Source organism: Erinaceus europaeus, chromosome 12 (genome assembly GCF_950295315.1).
Source record: "Erinaceus europaeus chromosome 12, mEriEur2.1, whole genome shotgun sequence".
In the NCBI taxonomy this organism is placed as follows: Eukaryota; Metazoa; Chordata; class Mammalia; order Eulipotyphla; family Erinaceidae; genus Erinaceus; species Erinaceus europaeus.
The window spans coordinates 33,043,522-33,060,851 of record NC_080173.1 but is presented as its reverse complement, the minus strand read 5'-3'; the positions used below and the strand labels follow the sequence as shown (position 1 = coordinate 33,060,851).

The 17,330-nt window shown below is 41.3% G+C and overlaps 1 protein-coding gene and 1 pseudogene across 2 annotated transcripts in view; one reads left to right on the top strand and one right to left on the bottom strand.

Annotated features, from left to right (window-relative positions):
* The first annotated feature begins 13 nt into the window (after window positions 1–13).
* Window positions 14–1,920, top strand: LOC132541880 (reactive oxygen species modulator 1-like; annotated as a pseudogene).
* Window positions 1,921–12,457: 10,537 nt separating this feature from the next.
* Window positions 12,458–17,330, bottom strand: part of DENND6A (DENN domain containing 6A) — an 86,468-nt gene continuing 81,595 nt past the window's right edge. For both annotated transcript variants that reach the window (XM_060203065.1, XM_060203066.1), the window contains exons 19-20: window positions 16,380–16,454; window positions 12,458–14,951 (exon numbers count right to left, since the gene is read on the bottom strand). In XM_060203065.1, the coding sequence (XP_060059048.1) occupies window positions 14,820–14,951; window positions 16,380–16,454 (207 nt within the window). In that variant the 3' untranslated portion in view covers window positions 12,458–14,819. The remainder of the gene's footprint in view (window positions 14,952–16,379; window positions 16,455–17,330) is intronic.

Genomic DNA, 17,330 nt, shown 5'->3' with positions numbered 1-17,330 from the left:
AGGGACTGGTACACTTCACTGACGTGAATGACGTGGCCACCGTCACCTCCCGGACGTGGCTCTCGGACTCGACGAGGCAATGAGCGCATGCGTAGAGGGAAGCGGAAAAGTCCCACAATGCCTCGTTGCCTCACTTCCAATCAGAATGGAAGACAGATGCTTCCACCCGGAAGAATACATCCTGGCGATTGCGGTCCTCGCTTCCGGATTTATGAGTCGTACATTCTGGGTGACTTTTGTGCCTCTCTGCTGTTTCTGTCCTTTGTACGTCGTAAGAGTTAGTGTGTATTGGGGGATTCCCCAGCCTCAAGAAGGTACACGTTTCACTCAAGAACCGGACGCTAGGAGGGGGGACCAGTTTGTTTATTTTTACCAGAGCTTTGCTCAGCTCTGGCTTAGGGTGGTGTATGTGTGTGTGTAGGGGGAGTTGGTTGAACTTGGGGCTTTGGAGCCTCAGGCATGCGAGTCTCTTTGCTTAACCAATATGCTGTCTACCCGCGCCCCAAGACTAGTTCTAATGAATAGATAGTCGACGTGCAGGCAGAGACTGTTGACAATAACCTCCACGCTGGGTCTTAGTGAAGAACCCTAGTCGAATACCGAGAGAAAAAGAGCTTAGAGAAAGGTCAGCTTTTTAAAAGAAGCCAGTGAAGGAGGCCTACTTTTCTTGTAGCTTCTCTTTTTCTAGAAGCAGCATGGAGATTGTATCCCTTCTAACTGATGAAGTTGGAAGATCTCCACTTGAAAAATATTTATGATTCAGGGACAAGGCGGTGGCGCACCAGGTTACGCACACATAGTGCTGAGCTCAAGGATCCGCTTTCAGCAACCCCCGCCCCTCACTTCCCACCTGCAGCGGAGTCCATTCACGAGCAGTGAAACAGGTCTGCAGGTATCTATCCTAATAAAACTAGAAAGAAAGAAAAAAACGGATTCTAAAGTGTTTCCTAGTTAAAGACTAAGGTTTAATAAGTGTATTAAAAAAGTAAAAAGATGTATTTAAAAAGTAATCAAATGCCCCGTAATTTTAGCTTCCTTCCCAATACTTCCTCTATACTGCTGGTGCAGGTTAAGGTTAAATAGCAGCCCCACCTCAGTTCTTGCCATAGAGCTCATCTATCCATCCTTCAGATTTGCTTAACGTTTAACTCTTCCCCGGCCCCCCCAAATTAAATCCCTTAACACCGTATTTACTTTTCTCTCTTATATTTCTCCCTAAAAATGTAGAGTTTTAGTTTTTAGACAGCATGGAAAAGAGCACAGTACCAATAGGTGTGGGGTGGGGGACCAGGTTTGAATCGGTCGTGCACATAATGAGGCAGTGTACTGTCCAAGTGAACTACTTTACCTCCTGTAGAATTTGTTTTTTAATTATTCTAGGTACATTTCTCTGTGCCGCATAGGAAAATGAATTCCTAAAAAAAAAAATTAACTCCCTGGGGCCGGGTATTGGCGTACCAGATTGAGCACACATGTTATAATGCACGAGGACCCGGTTTGTCCCAGCCCCCACCTGCAGGGGGGAAGTTTTGTGGGTGATGAAGTAAGTCTGCTGGTGTCTCTCCATCTCTCTTCCTATCTACCTCCCTTTTCCCTCTCAATTTGTGACCATGTCTATTTAATAAGTAAAAAAATAAAATTTAATAATACCGAAGCCGCTAGCGAGATGCCTGTGGCCGTGGGTCCCTACGGACAGTCCCAGCCAAGCTGCTTCGACCGCATGGAGATGGGCTTTGTGATGGGCTGCGCCATGGGCATGGCGGCCGGCGCGCTCTTCGGCACTTTTTCTTGTCTAAGGCTCGGAATGCGGGGTCGGGAGCTTCTGGGCGGCATCGGGAAAACCAAGATGCAGAGAACGGCAACTTTAGCACATTCATGATCATCGGGATGGGCATCAGATGGTGATTAGGACAACTGTTGCCTGCTATATCTCCCCCCTCCCCATAAGTCCCCAACCATGTACTATAATAAAACAAATCTTTTGAGTACCAAATATATATATATATATATATATTTAATTTTTAAAAATTAACTCCATTATAAAATACCTCTGTTTTGCATTGATCGAATAAATAAATAAACTTGTTACTATAGCTCCAAGAGCAGCTTCTTCCATTTTCCCCATTTGTGTGAAAGCTCTCAGGAGGCAAGACTAGACTGTCTATATTCTACTTTATTTCTTGCACTTGACACATCCAAAATAGAGATGGAGTGGCCTGGGAGGTGGTGCAGTGGGTGATGATGCATTCATTGCACTGCTCAGCTCTGACATATGTGGTGGTGCAGGGAACTGAACCCCAAACTTTAGGTCCTCAGGCAAGAGTTTTTTTTCTTTTTTTTACGTTGTTGGGGGAGAGAGTATTTCTTAAACTTTTATATATGTATTCCCTTTTCTTGCCCTTGTTTTATTGTTGTAGTTATTATTGTTATTGATGCCATTGTTGTTAGATAGGACAGAGAGAAATGGAGAGAGGAGGGGAAGAAGGGGAGAGAAATATAGATACCTGCAGACCTGCTTCACCATCTGTGAAGTGACTTCCCTGCAGGTGGGGAGCCAGGGGCTCAAACCAGTCCTGCGCTTTGCACCACGTGCGCTTAACCCGCTGAGCTTCCGCCTGATTCGGTGAAATTTTTTTTTTTTTTTGCACAACTAGTATGCTACCTCCTCTGTGCCTTTTATTGTAGTGGAAAGAAACTAAAGTGTGACAAAGTACTATAAAGTAATATAAAAATATAGATTTGGGGCTGAGAAGACAGCATAATGGTTATGCAAAAGACTTTTCATGCCTGAGGCTCTGAGGTCCCAGGTTCAGTCCCCAGCAACACCAAATGCCAGGGCTATGCAGTGCTCTAGTCAGTGTGTGTGTGTGTCTCTCTCTCTCTCTCTCTATATATATATATATATACACATATATATATATAACAAAATATATATTCTTAAAAATGTAGGCGTTGGGAGTCGGGCTGTAGCTCAGCGGGTTAAGCGCAGGTGGTGCAAAGTCAAGGATGGCGTAAAGATCCCGGTTGGAGCCCCCGGCTCCCCACCTACAGGGGAGTCATTTCACATGCGATGAAGCAGGTCTGCAGGTGTCTGTCTTTCTCTCCCCCTCTCTGTCTTCCCCTCCTCTCTCCTCCATTTCTCTCTGTCCTGTCCAACAACGACATCAATAACAACGATAATAATAACCACAACAATGGTAAAACAACCAGTGTAACAAATGGGAAAAAAATGGCCTCCAGGAGCAGTGGATTCGTGGTGTAGGCACCAAGCCCAGGCAATGGCAAAAAAAAATTAAAAAATTAAATGAAATAAAAATGTAGGTACTCTGGTGTGTTTGTGTGTGTGTAAAGAACCTTACAGTAGAATTCAGTAGTGACAGTTGCTTAACTTCTCTGGAGTGGTAAACGTCCCAGGCAGTGATGGAACCTGGTTTTGGAGGAATAAAAAAGCTTTGCAGCTGGGGAGGTGGCACAGTAGATAAAGCATTAGACTATTAAGCATGAGGTCCTGAGTTCAGTTTCCAGCATTGCATGTACCAGAATGATGCTCTGGTCCCCCCCTCCTCATTCTATTAATATATAAAACTTAAACAAAATGAAGGGTCATAAAATAGCTCACTTGAGGGAGTCGGGCTGTAGCGCAGTGGGTTAAAATGCACATGGCGCGAAGCGCAAGGAGCAGCGAGCGAAAGGATCCGGGTTCGAGCTCCGAATTCCCCACTTACAGGGGGTTCACCTCAGGGCAGTGAAGTTGTTCTACAGGTGTCAATCTTTCCCCCTCTCTGTCTTCTCCTCTCTAGATTTTTCTCTATTATAACAACAGCAGCAGCAACAACAAGGACAACAAAATGGGAGAAAATGGCCTCCAGGAACCGTGGATTCGTAGTGCAGGCACCGAGCCCCAGCAATGACGCTAGAGGCAAAAAAACAGCAGGAAAAAAAAAAAACCTACAACAAAATAAAGATCTATTTGTACTTTATATACATTATTGAGCAGCCCATGAATTAATGAATTAATACTGTGGGTAAAACTTTGAACTCTCGAAAGTCGGGCGGTAGCGCAGCGGGTTAAGCGCAGGTGGCGCAAAGCACAAGGACCAGGGGAGGGATCCCGGTTGGAGCCCGGACTCCCTACCTGCAGGTGAGTGGCTTCACAGAAGCAGGACTTCAGGTGTCTGTCTTTCTCTCCTCTCTCTGTCTTCCCCTCTCTCCATTTCTCTCTGTCCTACCCAACAACAACGACATTAATAACAATAAAAAATTGAAAAAAAAGACAAAAAAAAACATTGAACTCTCAAGCACGAGGTCTTGATTTTTTATAAAGACTTTTTAAAAAATATTTTTAATTCTTTTTTAAAAACTTTATTATTGGCTAGAAAGAAATTGAGGGGAAGGGAAGATAGAGATGGAGAGAGACAGACACCTGCAGTCCTGCTTCACCACTCGTGAAGCTTTCCCCCTGCAGGTGGGGACCAGGGGCTTGAATCCGAATATTTATTCCCTTTTTTAGCCCTTGTTTTATTGTTGTAGTTATTATTGATGTCGTTGTTGTTGGATAGGACAGAGAGAAATGGAGAGGGGAGGAGAAGACAGAGAGGGAGAGAGAAAGATAAGACACCTGCAGACCTGCTCACCACCTGTGAAGTGACTCCCCTGCAGGTGGGGAGCCAGGGAATCCTTATGCCGGTCCTTGCTTTGCGCCACCTGCGCTTAACCCGCTGTGCTACCGCCAGACTCCCGAGGTCTTGATTTTTATACAAGGCATCATGTGTGCCAAAGTGATGCTCTGGTTCTTGTGTTCTCTTTCTCTTTTCCTCACTCCCTCTCATATAAATATCTCTTTAAGATAAATAATTGAGATATAATTTACATGTAATAAAGTCTATCGGTTTGTATACAATTCAGTAAGTCTTAACAAATGTGTGTAGCAGTGAAGCAGTAGAATAACTCCAGTACCAGTCATTTTTATTACCCCCCAGAAGTTACCTCGCACTCTGTTTTTAATGTTTTGTTTTAGTTTGGTTTTTTGGTATTTTTTATTAAATTATCTTTATTTCCCTCCTACCTTATGTTTTTGTTCACTAATCCTTTCTTAAATAAAAAAATTTTTTAAAAATTATCTTTATTTATTGTGTAAAGACACCCAGAAATTGAGAAGGAAGGGGGAGAGAGACACAGAAACATGCAGCACTGCTTCACCACTCACAAAACTTTCCCCTTGCAAGTGGGGACGGGGGCTCGAACCCGGATCCTTGTGCACTGTACCATGTGCATTTAACCAGGTGTGCCACTGACTGGCTCCCCATACTCTTTTTTTTGCCTCCACAGTTATTTCTGGGGCTTGGATGCATCCACTTCTCCTGGAGAATATTTTTTCCCTTTTGTTGCCCTTGTTTATCATAATTGTTATTAATATTGTTGTTTTTGCTGTCATTGTTGGATAGGACAGAGAGAAATTGAGAGAGGAGGGAAAGACAGAGAGAGGGAGAGAAAGACAGACACCTGCAGACCTGCTTCACCACTTGTGAAGCAACCCCCCTGAAGGTGGGGAGCCAGGGACTCGAACTAGGGTCCTTGCGCCAGTCCTTGGGCTTTGCACATATGCGCTTAACCCACTGTGCTACCACCCAACCCCCCCATACTCTTTTTTTAAATATTTTAATTATATTTATTATTTGACAGAGACAATCAGAAATTGAGAGGGAAGGGGGAGATAGACAGAGAGACACCTGCAGCACTGTTTCACCACTTGTGAAGCTTCCCTTCTGTAGCCGGGGACCAGGGGCTTGAACCTGGGTCGCTGTGCATTGTAAGAGGTACACTCAAAAAGATGCACCACCACCTGCCCCCCCCCCATACACTTTTTTATAAAGATTTATTTATGGGGCTGGGAAAGTGGCATATGCAGTTGAGCACACACATAACCATAAATAAAGATTTGAGCTCAAGCCCTTGGTCCCCACCTAAAGAGAGAAAGCTTCAGGAGTAGTGGAGGGATCTATCTCTGTCTCTCCTTCCCCTTCTCTATTCCTGTTTGTCTCTATATGGGGGGAGGGAGGCCACCATCAGTGGTTATGCAAAGGTCACTGGAAGCCCAGCAATAACCCCAGTAGAAAACAAAAGAAACAAAAATATTAGTGAGAGAAAGAGACAGAATCAACCAGAGTATCACTCTGGCACATGGATGCCAGGGATCAAATTTGAGACCTCTTGCTTGCAAGTCACATGCTTTACAAACTGCACACCTCCCAGGTCACTCTCATACTCCTGTATTCATCCACTTCCCTCATCTCCAGCCTTTTGCCTACTATACAGATTTGTTGTCATTGATGTAGCCATTTCCAAAAGTTCACATAGGGGGCTGGCAGTGGCACATCCAGTTGAATGTACACATTAACAAAAGTTCACATAAGTGGAATCATATATATATGGCTATTTTCTCCTAAGTATATATATATATTCTATGGTTCAATTCTTTTATAATTCTGAAAACACGAACTACTGACAAAACAGATTATTGCATGTTTGGGAAGCAGGGCCAGTGACAAGGAGTGAACAGAAAGATGAGGAACTTTAAGGATAACTAATCTCTTATCTTGACTATGTGAATGGTTTAGTGAGTGTGTTCAAATGTCAAAATTATCAAACACACTTTAAATGCATTTGTTGCATATAAACAAATTTTGTTGTTGGTCACTGGGGCTCTGTGCCTGTACTATCCTATCCCCTCCAATGACATCCCTCTCTCTAGACCACACTCCTCCCTGCCCCTCACCCTTTTTTAATATGAGACAGTGAGAGACAGTAGCCCAAGAGGTGACACAGGACATAAGGTTTTCAGCTCTCAAGCATGAGGTCCCAAGTTTGATCCTTGGCATCACATGTGCTTAAGTGATATTCTGGTTCTCTTTTTTTTTATTATTATTTATTTAAGAAAGGAGACATTAACAAAATCATAGGATGGGGAGGGGGGTACAACACAGAATTCCTGCTACCCAATCTCCATATTCCATCCCCTCCCCAATAGCTTTCCCATTCTCTATCCCTCTGGGAGCATGAACCCAGGGTTGTTGTGGGTTGCAGAAGGTGGAAGGTCTGGCTTCTGTAATTGCTTCCCCACTGAACATGGGCATTGATTGGTCGATCCATACTCCCAGTCTGCCTTTCTCTTTCCCTAGTAGGGTGGGTCTCTGGGGAAGTGGAGCTCCAGGACACATTGGTGGGGTCTTCAGTCCAGGGAAGCCTGGCCAGCATCCTGATGGCATCTGGAACCTGGGGGCTGAAAAGAGAGTTAACATACAAAGCCAAACAAATTGTTGAAGAGTCTTGGACCCAAAGGTTGGAATAGTGGAGATGAAGTGTTGGGGGGTACTCACTGCAAAATCTAGTGTACTACTACTGCTTTCAGGTATATATTTGCCCTGGTTTATGGATACGTGTGAACATATGCTCTATCTCCTGTAACCTGGTCTATATCTAGGTTTTGGGACTTTGTTAGGAAGTGAACCACCTGGGATGGAATTAGTGAATACTATGAAAGGAAAGGTCTCACCCGAGTGATGAAGCTGAAGGGTTGTCATTCCACACCTGAAGTCTCTGGACACAGTCTGAAGTGAAGCATGCTAGGGTGGTACTCGTTGCGTTGATTAGGTTGCAATCAGCGGATGCAATATTATTTGATAAGAATTGGGAGAAGCATACAGGAAAGTGGGCCATACCCTAGGGTCCCAGGACTGGGGGAAATTTAGGCTCTATAGTGGAAATGTGAGGTTTCTGCTATCTTAGGGTTCAAGAAGACAATGGATAGTTATTCTTATCATCACATTATTTGGTAATTGGGTTAACTTTGAAAAGTCCCTTTGTTAAACATACAATCAATTTTCCCCCTCTCATATTAATTAGTGATTTTTATATGACTACAATTTAATAGGTGTATACATAAACACCATTCCCACCACCAAAAGATTATGTCCCATCTCACCCACCCACCCCTCCCCGACCCCAGCCAGCCCAGGAAGCCGCATGTCCACCCTCCTCCTCACCACAGGGTTTTTATTTTGGTGCCCTATTTTCAATTTAGTCAGATCCTGCTTTTAGTTTCCCTTTCTGATCTTCTTTCTTAACTTCTGTTGATGAGTGGGATCATCCCATACTCATCTTTGGTTCTCTTTTTGCCAGGCTAGCATGGGGGGTGCCTCTTCCCCGGGCGTGTACTCTTCTGGGTTGGAGAGAATTCGACTGGAGCCAGCCTGGGCTGCTACTCACTCAGCAATGTGGGAGACAGATGACTCAGGAACCAAACATGTGGCGTGAGGTAATGCAGCCTTTATTGATCAGAGACAATGCTTTTATAGGATAGAACCAGAAGTGGCAAGTTTGAAAGGGAAATGGCTAGGAAAGGGGGTGGAGAAAGGTAAAAGTGGGCTGGGAAGGTATAAACTTCCTTAGCAACTGTTGCGATGGTTTTAATGTTACCCTGCAGGCAGGGAGGGTCTCGAAGAAGATAGATCAAAAGAATGGAATGGGTGGGGATCTTTCAGTCACAACAATGATTATATAAATAGGCCATAGTATCAGCAATGCAGGGTGGAGCAGGGGGAGCTGGCTTAATGCCCGACATCTTTTCCTTTTTTTCTTTCTTTTTTTTTTTCTCACCATATATTTATTTTGGACTTGTTTTATGATATAATAAATTATATATTTATGGGGGTCAGGCGGCACAGCGGGTTAAGCGCATATGGAGTGAAGCACAAAGACTAGCATAAGGATCCTGGTTCAAGACCCTGGATCCCCACCTGCAGGGGGGGGAATCGCTTCACAACTGGTGAAGCAGGCCTGCAGGTGTCTATCCTCTCCCCCTCTGTTCCCCTCCTCCATTTCTCTCTGTTCTATCCAACAACAACTACATCAATAACAGTAATAACAACACGGGCAACAAAAATGGAGAAAAAGTGGCCTCCAGGAGCAGTGGATTCGCAGTGCTGGCACCAAGCCCCAGCAATAACCCTGGAAGCAATTAATTAATTAATTAAAAATAAAAATTTATATATTTCAAAGCTTCAAAGAAGGTAAATACATTATAAAAGAATCCTACTTAGGGCAAAATAGCTCACTTGGATAGTGTGCTGCTTTGTCATGTGCATAACCTAGGTTCAAGTTTGGCTATATATATATTAGTTATTTAACAACCATCACCAAGATTGTAGGAAGAAGGGTATAATTCCACATAATGCCCACCATCAGAGTTCCATACATATCCCATCCCCTCCATTGGAAAGTTTCCTATTCTTTTTTTTTTTTATTTATAAAAAGGAAACATTGATAAAACCATAGGATAAGAGGGGTACAACTCCATACAATTCCTACCACCAGATCTCCGTATCCCATCCCCTCCCGATAGCTTTCCTATTCTTTATCCTTCTGGGAGTATGGACCCAAGGTCATTGTGGAATGCAGAAGGTGGAAGGTCTGGCTTCTGTAATTGCTTCCCTGCTGAACATGGGCATTGACTGGTCAATCCATACTCCCAGTCTGCCTCTCTTTCCCTAGTAGGATGGGTCTCTGGCGAAGCGGGGCTCCAGGACACATTGGTGGGGTTGTCTGTCCAGGGAAGTCTGGTTGGCATCATGTTAGCATCTGAAACGTGGTGGTTGAAAAGAGAGTTAGCACATAAATCCAAACAAATTGTTGAACAAAGTTTCCTATTCTTTATCCCTCTGGGGGTTAATGGTATTTATATACTTTCCTCATATTTGGGAGCTACTCTCTGCCCTGATCCAGCTTTCTAGTCCTATTCTCAACTCTGACACCATCTTCCCAGACAGTACTTTTAGCCTGCCTGCATGGTATCCATCAGGCTCAGGCAAAAATTACTAGTCTGGACCCCTTGGAATATAACTAAAATACACTTCCTAGCTTCTTCCCACACAAAGACCATTAGTTCCATATGTTTATTCTTACCTTTAGGTTCCTCAGTATTAAACAATTTGTCCTACTTTATATCTTGCTACTTTTCAGACACTAAGTTGCAGATGCTACCACCATGTCATCCTGACTTCCCTAGGCAAATGACATCATCAATATATCCTGGAACTTCACCTTCCCAGATCCCTGTCCCACTAGGGAAAGAAAAAACAGGCGATGGGTATGGTTCAACCTGCCAATGTCCATGCTCTGCACTCCATAAAGAATTTTGGTCCATACCCCAGAGGAATAAATAAATCTTTTTTTTTACTACTAATCTTTTTTTTTCAAATTATTTGTATTATCTTTACTTACAGGGTAGAGACAGCCAGAAATAGAGAAGGTAGGGGAGATAGAGAAACAGAGACACCTGCTGCCCTGCTTCACCACTCGGAAAGCTTTCCCCTACAGGTGGGGACTGGGGGCTTGAACCTGGGTCCTTTTGCATTGCGACATGTGCGCTCAACCAGGTGCACCACCAGCTGGCCCCCATAAATCTTTTTTTTTAAAGAAAACTAAGGGGAGTCAGGCAGTAGCGCAGTGGGTTAAGCGCACGCAGTGCGAAGCGCAAGGACTGGCGCAAGGATCCCGGTTTGAGCCCCTGGCTCCCTACCTGCAGGGAACTCCCTTCACAGGCCATGAAGCAGGTCTGCAGGTGTCTATCTTTCTCTCCTCCTCTCTGTCTTCCCCTCCCCTCTCCATTTTTCTCTGTCCTATCCAACAACATCAACATCAATATCAACAATAACTACAACAATAAAACAAGGGCAACAAAAGGGAATAAATACATATTTAAAAAAAAAAACTAAGGGGGCCAGGTGGTGGTGCACCAGGTTAAGCGCACAAATTACAGTGCTCAAGAACCAGGGTTCAAGTCCCTGGTCCCCACCTGTAGGGGGAAAGCTTCATGAGTGGTGAAGCAAGTCTGCCCACTAGCTATCTACAAAATGGAGGGCCCCCCAACTCTTCATCTGCACTATTCCAGCCTTTAGGTCCATGATTGGTCAACAATTTGTTTGGCTTTGTATGTTAACTCTCTTTTCAGCCACCAAGTTCCAGATGCCAGCATGATGCCGACCAGACTTCCCTAGATTGATGACCCCACCAATGTGTCCTGGAGCCCCACTTCCCAGAGACCCATCCTCCTAGGGAAAGAGAGAGGCAGACTGGGAGTATGGATTGACCAGTCAATGCCCATGTTCAGCGGGGAAGCAATTACAGAAGCCAGACCTTCTACCTTCTGCAACCCACAACGACCCTGGGTCCATACTCCCAGAGGGATAGAGAATAGGAAAGCTATCAGGGGAGGGGATGGGATATGGAGATCTGGTGGTGGGAATTGTGTGGAGTTGTATCCCTCCTATCCTACAGTTTTGTTAATGTCTCCTTTCTTAAATAAAAAAAAATAAACAGGTGGGGTGGGGGTAGATAGCATAATGGTTATGCAAAGAGACTCTGATGCCTGAGGCTCTGAGGTCCCAGGTTCAATCCCCTACATCACCATAAACCAGAGTTGAGCAATGCTCTGGTTAAAAAAAAAAAAAAAAAGAAAGAAAAAGAAATATGGTTTAATCCCCGCAGCTCCACCATAAGGCAGAGCTGAATAGTGCTCTGGTGAAATGAAGGAAGGAAGGAAAGGAGGGAGGAAGGAAAGAAGGAAAGAAGAGGGAGTCGGGCTGTAGTACAGCGGGCTAAGCGCAGGTGGCGCAAAGCACAAAGACCGGCATAAGGATCCCGGTTCGAACCCCGGCTCCCCACCTGCAGGGGAGTCACTTCACAGGCGGTGAAGCAGGTCTGCAGGTGTCTATCTTTCTCTCCTCCTCTCTGTCTTCCCCTCCCTCTCTCCATTTCTCTCTGTCCTATCCAACAACGACAACAACAATAACTACAACAATAAAACAACAAGGGCAACAAAAGGGAATAAATAAATAAAATAAATATTAAAAAAAAAAAGGAAAGAAGAAAGGAAATTGATGACTATGAATTAAAGAAAAAAGGCAAGGAACTAAATAGAATATCATAAAACAGAAATTTTATTTCCTATGCATTTTAAAAAAGATTTTATTTATTTATTCATGAGAAAGATAGGAGGAAAGAGCAAACCAGACATAACTCTGGTATGTGTGCTGCCAGGGATTGAACTTGGGACATCATGCTTGAGAGTCCAATACTTTTTCCACTGTGCCACCTCCCTGGCCACCTTACAATGCATTTTAAAAAATATTTTAATATGGCCTTTTCCCCCTTTTGTTGCCATTGTTGTTTTTCCAATACATTTTTTAAAGAATTTATTTAGTGAGAGTGAGAGAGAGGGAGGGAGAGAAGAGAGAGAGAAAAAAAAAGAAACATTAGATGCCAGAGGTTGAACTTAAGACCTTATAATTGAAGGTCCAACTCTTTATCCATTGCATGACATCCTGGGTTTCTCAATTCCTGTTTGTCCCCTCCCCCCCAAGTATTCCAACATTACTTTGAAGCAAGACAAAATACACACTTTAAAATCCAAGGCCTTTAATACAATTTTTGGTAATGACCATAAATGCCTTCATAAAGTCTCTTTTTCACTCACAACAGAAGGCACTATGCATTACATAATACCCTGAAGGTAGAGATTCCTTCTGATGCTGGTGAAGATAAACATTAAATGGTAGGTGTTTTTTTTTTTAATTGTAATTAACAATGTCAGCTTAAAAAATTCAGAGATAATTCTTTAAACTACAACCCTCCCCCCAAAAAGTTACCAATCTTTCTCATGTTACCAATGCAACTTTGTTATTTTTTTCAGTACATAATTTGAAATTAATAAACTGGGTAAGTATTAAATGGCTTTCAACAAGTATTAAATTTTAGTTAAGTATAACATATATGAAGAAACTATTAATCGACATCCTTTGCTATGCCTTAGCTGTGCAAAATAAAATGATATATCTTGTAGTGGTATAATTTAAAAGATCCTTGATATGACACTAACAACTTTCAAATCCTGGTCAAAAACTGCATATAAATTTTAAGATTATTAAAATACACCTTTTTGAAAAATAAGATGATCATTTATACCTAAGTAAGGGTTCCCAGAAAGATATGAAATACTTTAGCATATATAAAAATAGTCACCCCTTTTCCACAAGGACAACTGTTGTTTCACAAAATAATTCTTATGATCCAAGGCAAATGATTTTTTTCAAATGCATATACTATGACTTTGAGGTATGCTTTAACAGTCTATTTCTATAAGAAAAGGGCACATTTTGAGTATAAAACCACAGTTACAAGGAGCCTTTCTGGGGGTCAGGTGTGCCCTTTATAATTATATTAACAGAAAGCAAGAGATAGTTTCTGAAGACATTGCTTTTACAAATACATCTAACTAAATTTGGTTACTAAGAGTAACTTAAGACATAGCTATTTACATATGTGCTACATCATATGTGCCCATTTTTAATAGTGGTTTCTGTACTGTATATAGGACACAGCTATTAAACATAAAATAAAAAGCTTTATCAAACCTTTATCTTCTATTTTTGGCAAAGTAATGTACTTAAACAAAACAGACACAAACACAACAATGACAAAAAAGAAGGAGGGAGAAAAGGGAAGTGGGAGGGAGAGAGAGAAAGAAAGGAAGCCTAGTTAGAACAGTGATTCAGAAAAAAGTTCCCATGTTAAACATTGGGAAAGTGTTTTGAGGGGAAATAATATTGGAAATCAATCTTAACATTACTCAAATGACTTTCAAAAGGCTTGAGTGCCTTTAGAATATGAATAGTTCAATTTCAAAAGAGTCCATTATGACATTTACAACTAGAAATCTTTGAAAAACATCTAGCTACTTAACTTACACAGGTCCAATTAATAAAGGGTAAGAGGAAATGAACACATAATTAATATGAAGGACTTAGTTTTTAGATAAACTGATAAGATTAAATTTGAAAACAAAACAGAAAACAATGAAGTGAAACTTCTAGGACAAGTGAAGGAAAAAACAAACAAACAAAAAACACCATGCTGCTTCAGGTAAACATGATGTGAGGCAAGAAAATTTTTTTTTAGCAATGATTATTCAAAATATTATCATATAAGGCCTGGAAATATAACCCACACAGTAGAGCATATACTTTGCCATGCCTGTGGCCCAAGTTCAAGCCCTGGAACCACATGGAAGTACCATGGCACTGGAGGAAGCTCTGGGGCTGTTCTTTTTTCTCTTTCCCTCTCCTTCTCCCTCTCCCTCTGAAAAAATCAGTCTCCTGGGAGTGGTGAAATCACACATGTATGAGGCCCTAGATCTGAAAAAAAAAAAAAAAAAAAGTAAAAATAATGCCTTATAAAATTATATATTGTAATCAAAAGCTTCAAAACTAGCAGCTGGATTTTATGAAACATGTAGGACAATGAAGGCACTACAAAAGCATTAATTACAACTCATAATGATAGTTCAGTTTTTTCCTTCTTTTTAAGAAGACAGCCAGTGTGAATGTTAATTTTATATCCCCTGAGGTTTAACATGATTGGGCAAAGCAGCACCAATTAAAAAAAACCAATTTAAAAAAATATTTGCAATGCCAGCACTGCAGTTTGGAAACACTTATACTGATGGCCCCACAGGTCTCTCATAAGAGCACTTTATAACGTGATTAAAAAATATATGCCTTTTGTGTTTCAGTATTAAGTTGAAACCCCCACAGATACACACTTTTAAAAACAATGCACTAAAACGATTCGTAAATACAGCAGTCTTTTCACCCCGTATGTGCATCATGGTTGTTTTTCACTCCCAATGTCTCTTTTGTGCATCTTTGAAATGTCAGTCTGCTTCATGGTGCACAATTCCTCTTGGCTGGAGATTTCTGGCAACATCACGTCATGCCTGTTTTAAGCAGTATGCCTTGCAGGTCCTCTGGCAATGCTAAGATAATTGCATCTATGTGCATCCGTAGCTTTTCCACAGTGTCAGGTTTCACAGGTAAAAGCTCTCGATCAGCCTGCATCTATGTAAGGAACATTTAAGGAAGCATTTAAGTTATCCTCAGGATCTACATTAATACATTATATTCTCATGGTCCGGGAGGTGGTGCAGTGATAAAGCTTTGGATTCTCAAGCATGAGGTCCTGAGTTTGATCCCCAGCAGCACATATGATGTCTGGTTCTTTCTCTCTCCCCCTATCTTTCTCATAAATAAATAAAATCTTTAAAAAAATTTTTTTAAATACATTATATTCTCAAAATAAACTATTTATTTATGAAACAGAAAGAGAGAAAGAATAAAAGGTAGAGAGAGAACCAGAGCATCATTGTAGCACACTTGGTGTTGGGCATCAAACTCAGAGACTCATGCTTGAGAATCCAATACTTTATCCACTCCATCACCTCTCAAGCCCAGTAAGCACTTGTTTAAAAAAAAAATTTTATTTATTTATTAATGAGAAAGACAAGAGGAGAGAGAAAGAGCCAGATATCACTCTGGTACATGTGTGGCCAGGGATTGAACTCAGGACCTCATGCTTGAGAGTCCATTGCTTTACCCACTGTGCCACCTCCTGGACCACCAGTAAGCACTTTTAATAGTCAAATTTAATGATTCAGACAAGAATTTATGAAGTTGTAAAAAAGAAAAAGAAAAGGCAGCCCAGAAGGTATTGAAGTGAGTCAAGTACTGGACTTTCAGGCACGAAATCCTGAGTTTGATGCCTGGCATCTTAAGTGCCACAGTAATGTTCTTGTTCTCTTTCACTCTCATTAATAAGTGAGTAAATTTTAGAGAGAAAAAAATACAAAATAAAAACAGTAATAAAGAATATGCTACTTAAATAATACATTGCCAAAGTCAGTAACGGAGTTCTATATCATCAATTTGTAGTTAATACCTATATATCATATACTATTATATATAAGTGACAAAATTTTCTTATAAAGTTATTACTGTATAAAAAGTTTTTAATAGTATGGAATCATTATGATCTACTTGAATTACCAAGTGTTTTGTCAGTTTTGCCATAGGTTTACAACTATTAAATTTTCTTATTTAAAAAGTTACTTCTGTGTGTAATTGAGAAGAGGTGAAGTGTTGGACTCTCAAGTATAAAGCCCTGAGTTGAAACCCTAGCACTGCATGTGCCAGAGTGATGTTCTGATTTACTTTCTCATTAATAAATAAATTTTTTCATTAAAAATAAAAAGTTATTTCTGTGAAACATCAAGGACAGTCACCTCCTGCAGCCCAGGAGGTGATACAGTGATGAATATTGGGCTCTCCAGCATGAGGTTCTGAGTTTAATCCTTGATATTGCATGTGCCAAAGGATTCTCTGGTTTGTTGTCAGTCTCTCTCATAAACAGATAAACAGATAAATCTTTTTTTTTGAAAAAAGTATCTTGACAGAAAAGCTGACTTAATTTTTAACTTTTTTGTAACATACCAGTTTACTTTTTAACTTCAATACAAGGTCCACTGTTTCCACTTCTGAGTGTTTCTGGCTCCAGAGAAGCAAGTCCTAGAAAAATATACAATACTATACTAAAAATATAAGTACATACTGAAAATAATCTTTAAATCACTCTGCTTCATTAGGGGAGGCTATAGGAAAGAAGGACAGAGGGAATACAGGATATTTCACTCAGATGTGGAATTAAAGAATAATTATGTACATAATATTTTAATAATATTCTTTTTTCCACTAGGGTTATCACTGTGCTCACTGTCTGCAAAAGAATATCCACCACTACCAGCAGTCATTCCTTTTTCTTTTTTCTTCCTTTAAAAATTTTTTTAAAATATTTATTTAATTTACTTATTCCCTTTTGTTGCCCTTGTTGTTTTATTATTGTAGTTATTATTGATGTCGTCATTGTTGGATAGGACAGAAAGAAATGGAGAGAGGAGGGGAAGACAGAGGGGGGAAACCTGCTTCACCCTGTAGGTGGGGAGCCGGGGGTTCAAAAGGGATCCTTACGCCAGTCCTTGTGCTTTGAATCACCTGCTCTTAACCCGCTGGACTACAGCCCAACTTCCTCTTTTTTTTCTTCTTAATTTGATATGACAGAGAGAAATTTTGAGGGGAGGGAGATGGACAAGGAGGGTCAGTGACATGGTCTGAAGCAAATCAATTTATAGTCCATGGATAGTCCATAACACACCTATTTCAGTGAATTGTGAAGATTAAAATCCATTACTCAGCACCTGAGTCATAGCTCGCCCAGTAGTGCACCCATACCACCATTTACAAGGACCTGGGTTCAAGCCTTCACCTACAGGAGGGAAGCTTCACGAGTAGCAGAGCAGTGCTGCAGATGTCTCTCCTGTCTCTCCCTATATACAGCTCTATCTTTTACCCACTATCAAAAAAAAAGACGTGGTCACCAAGAGATGT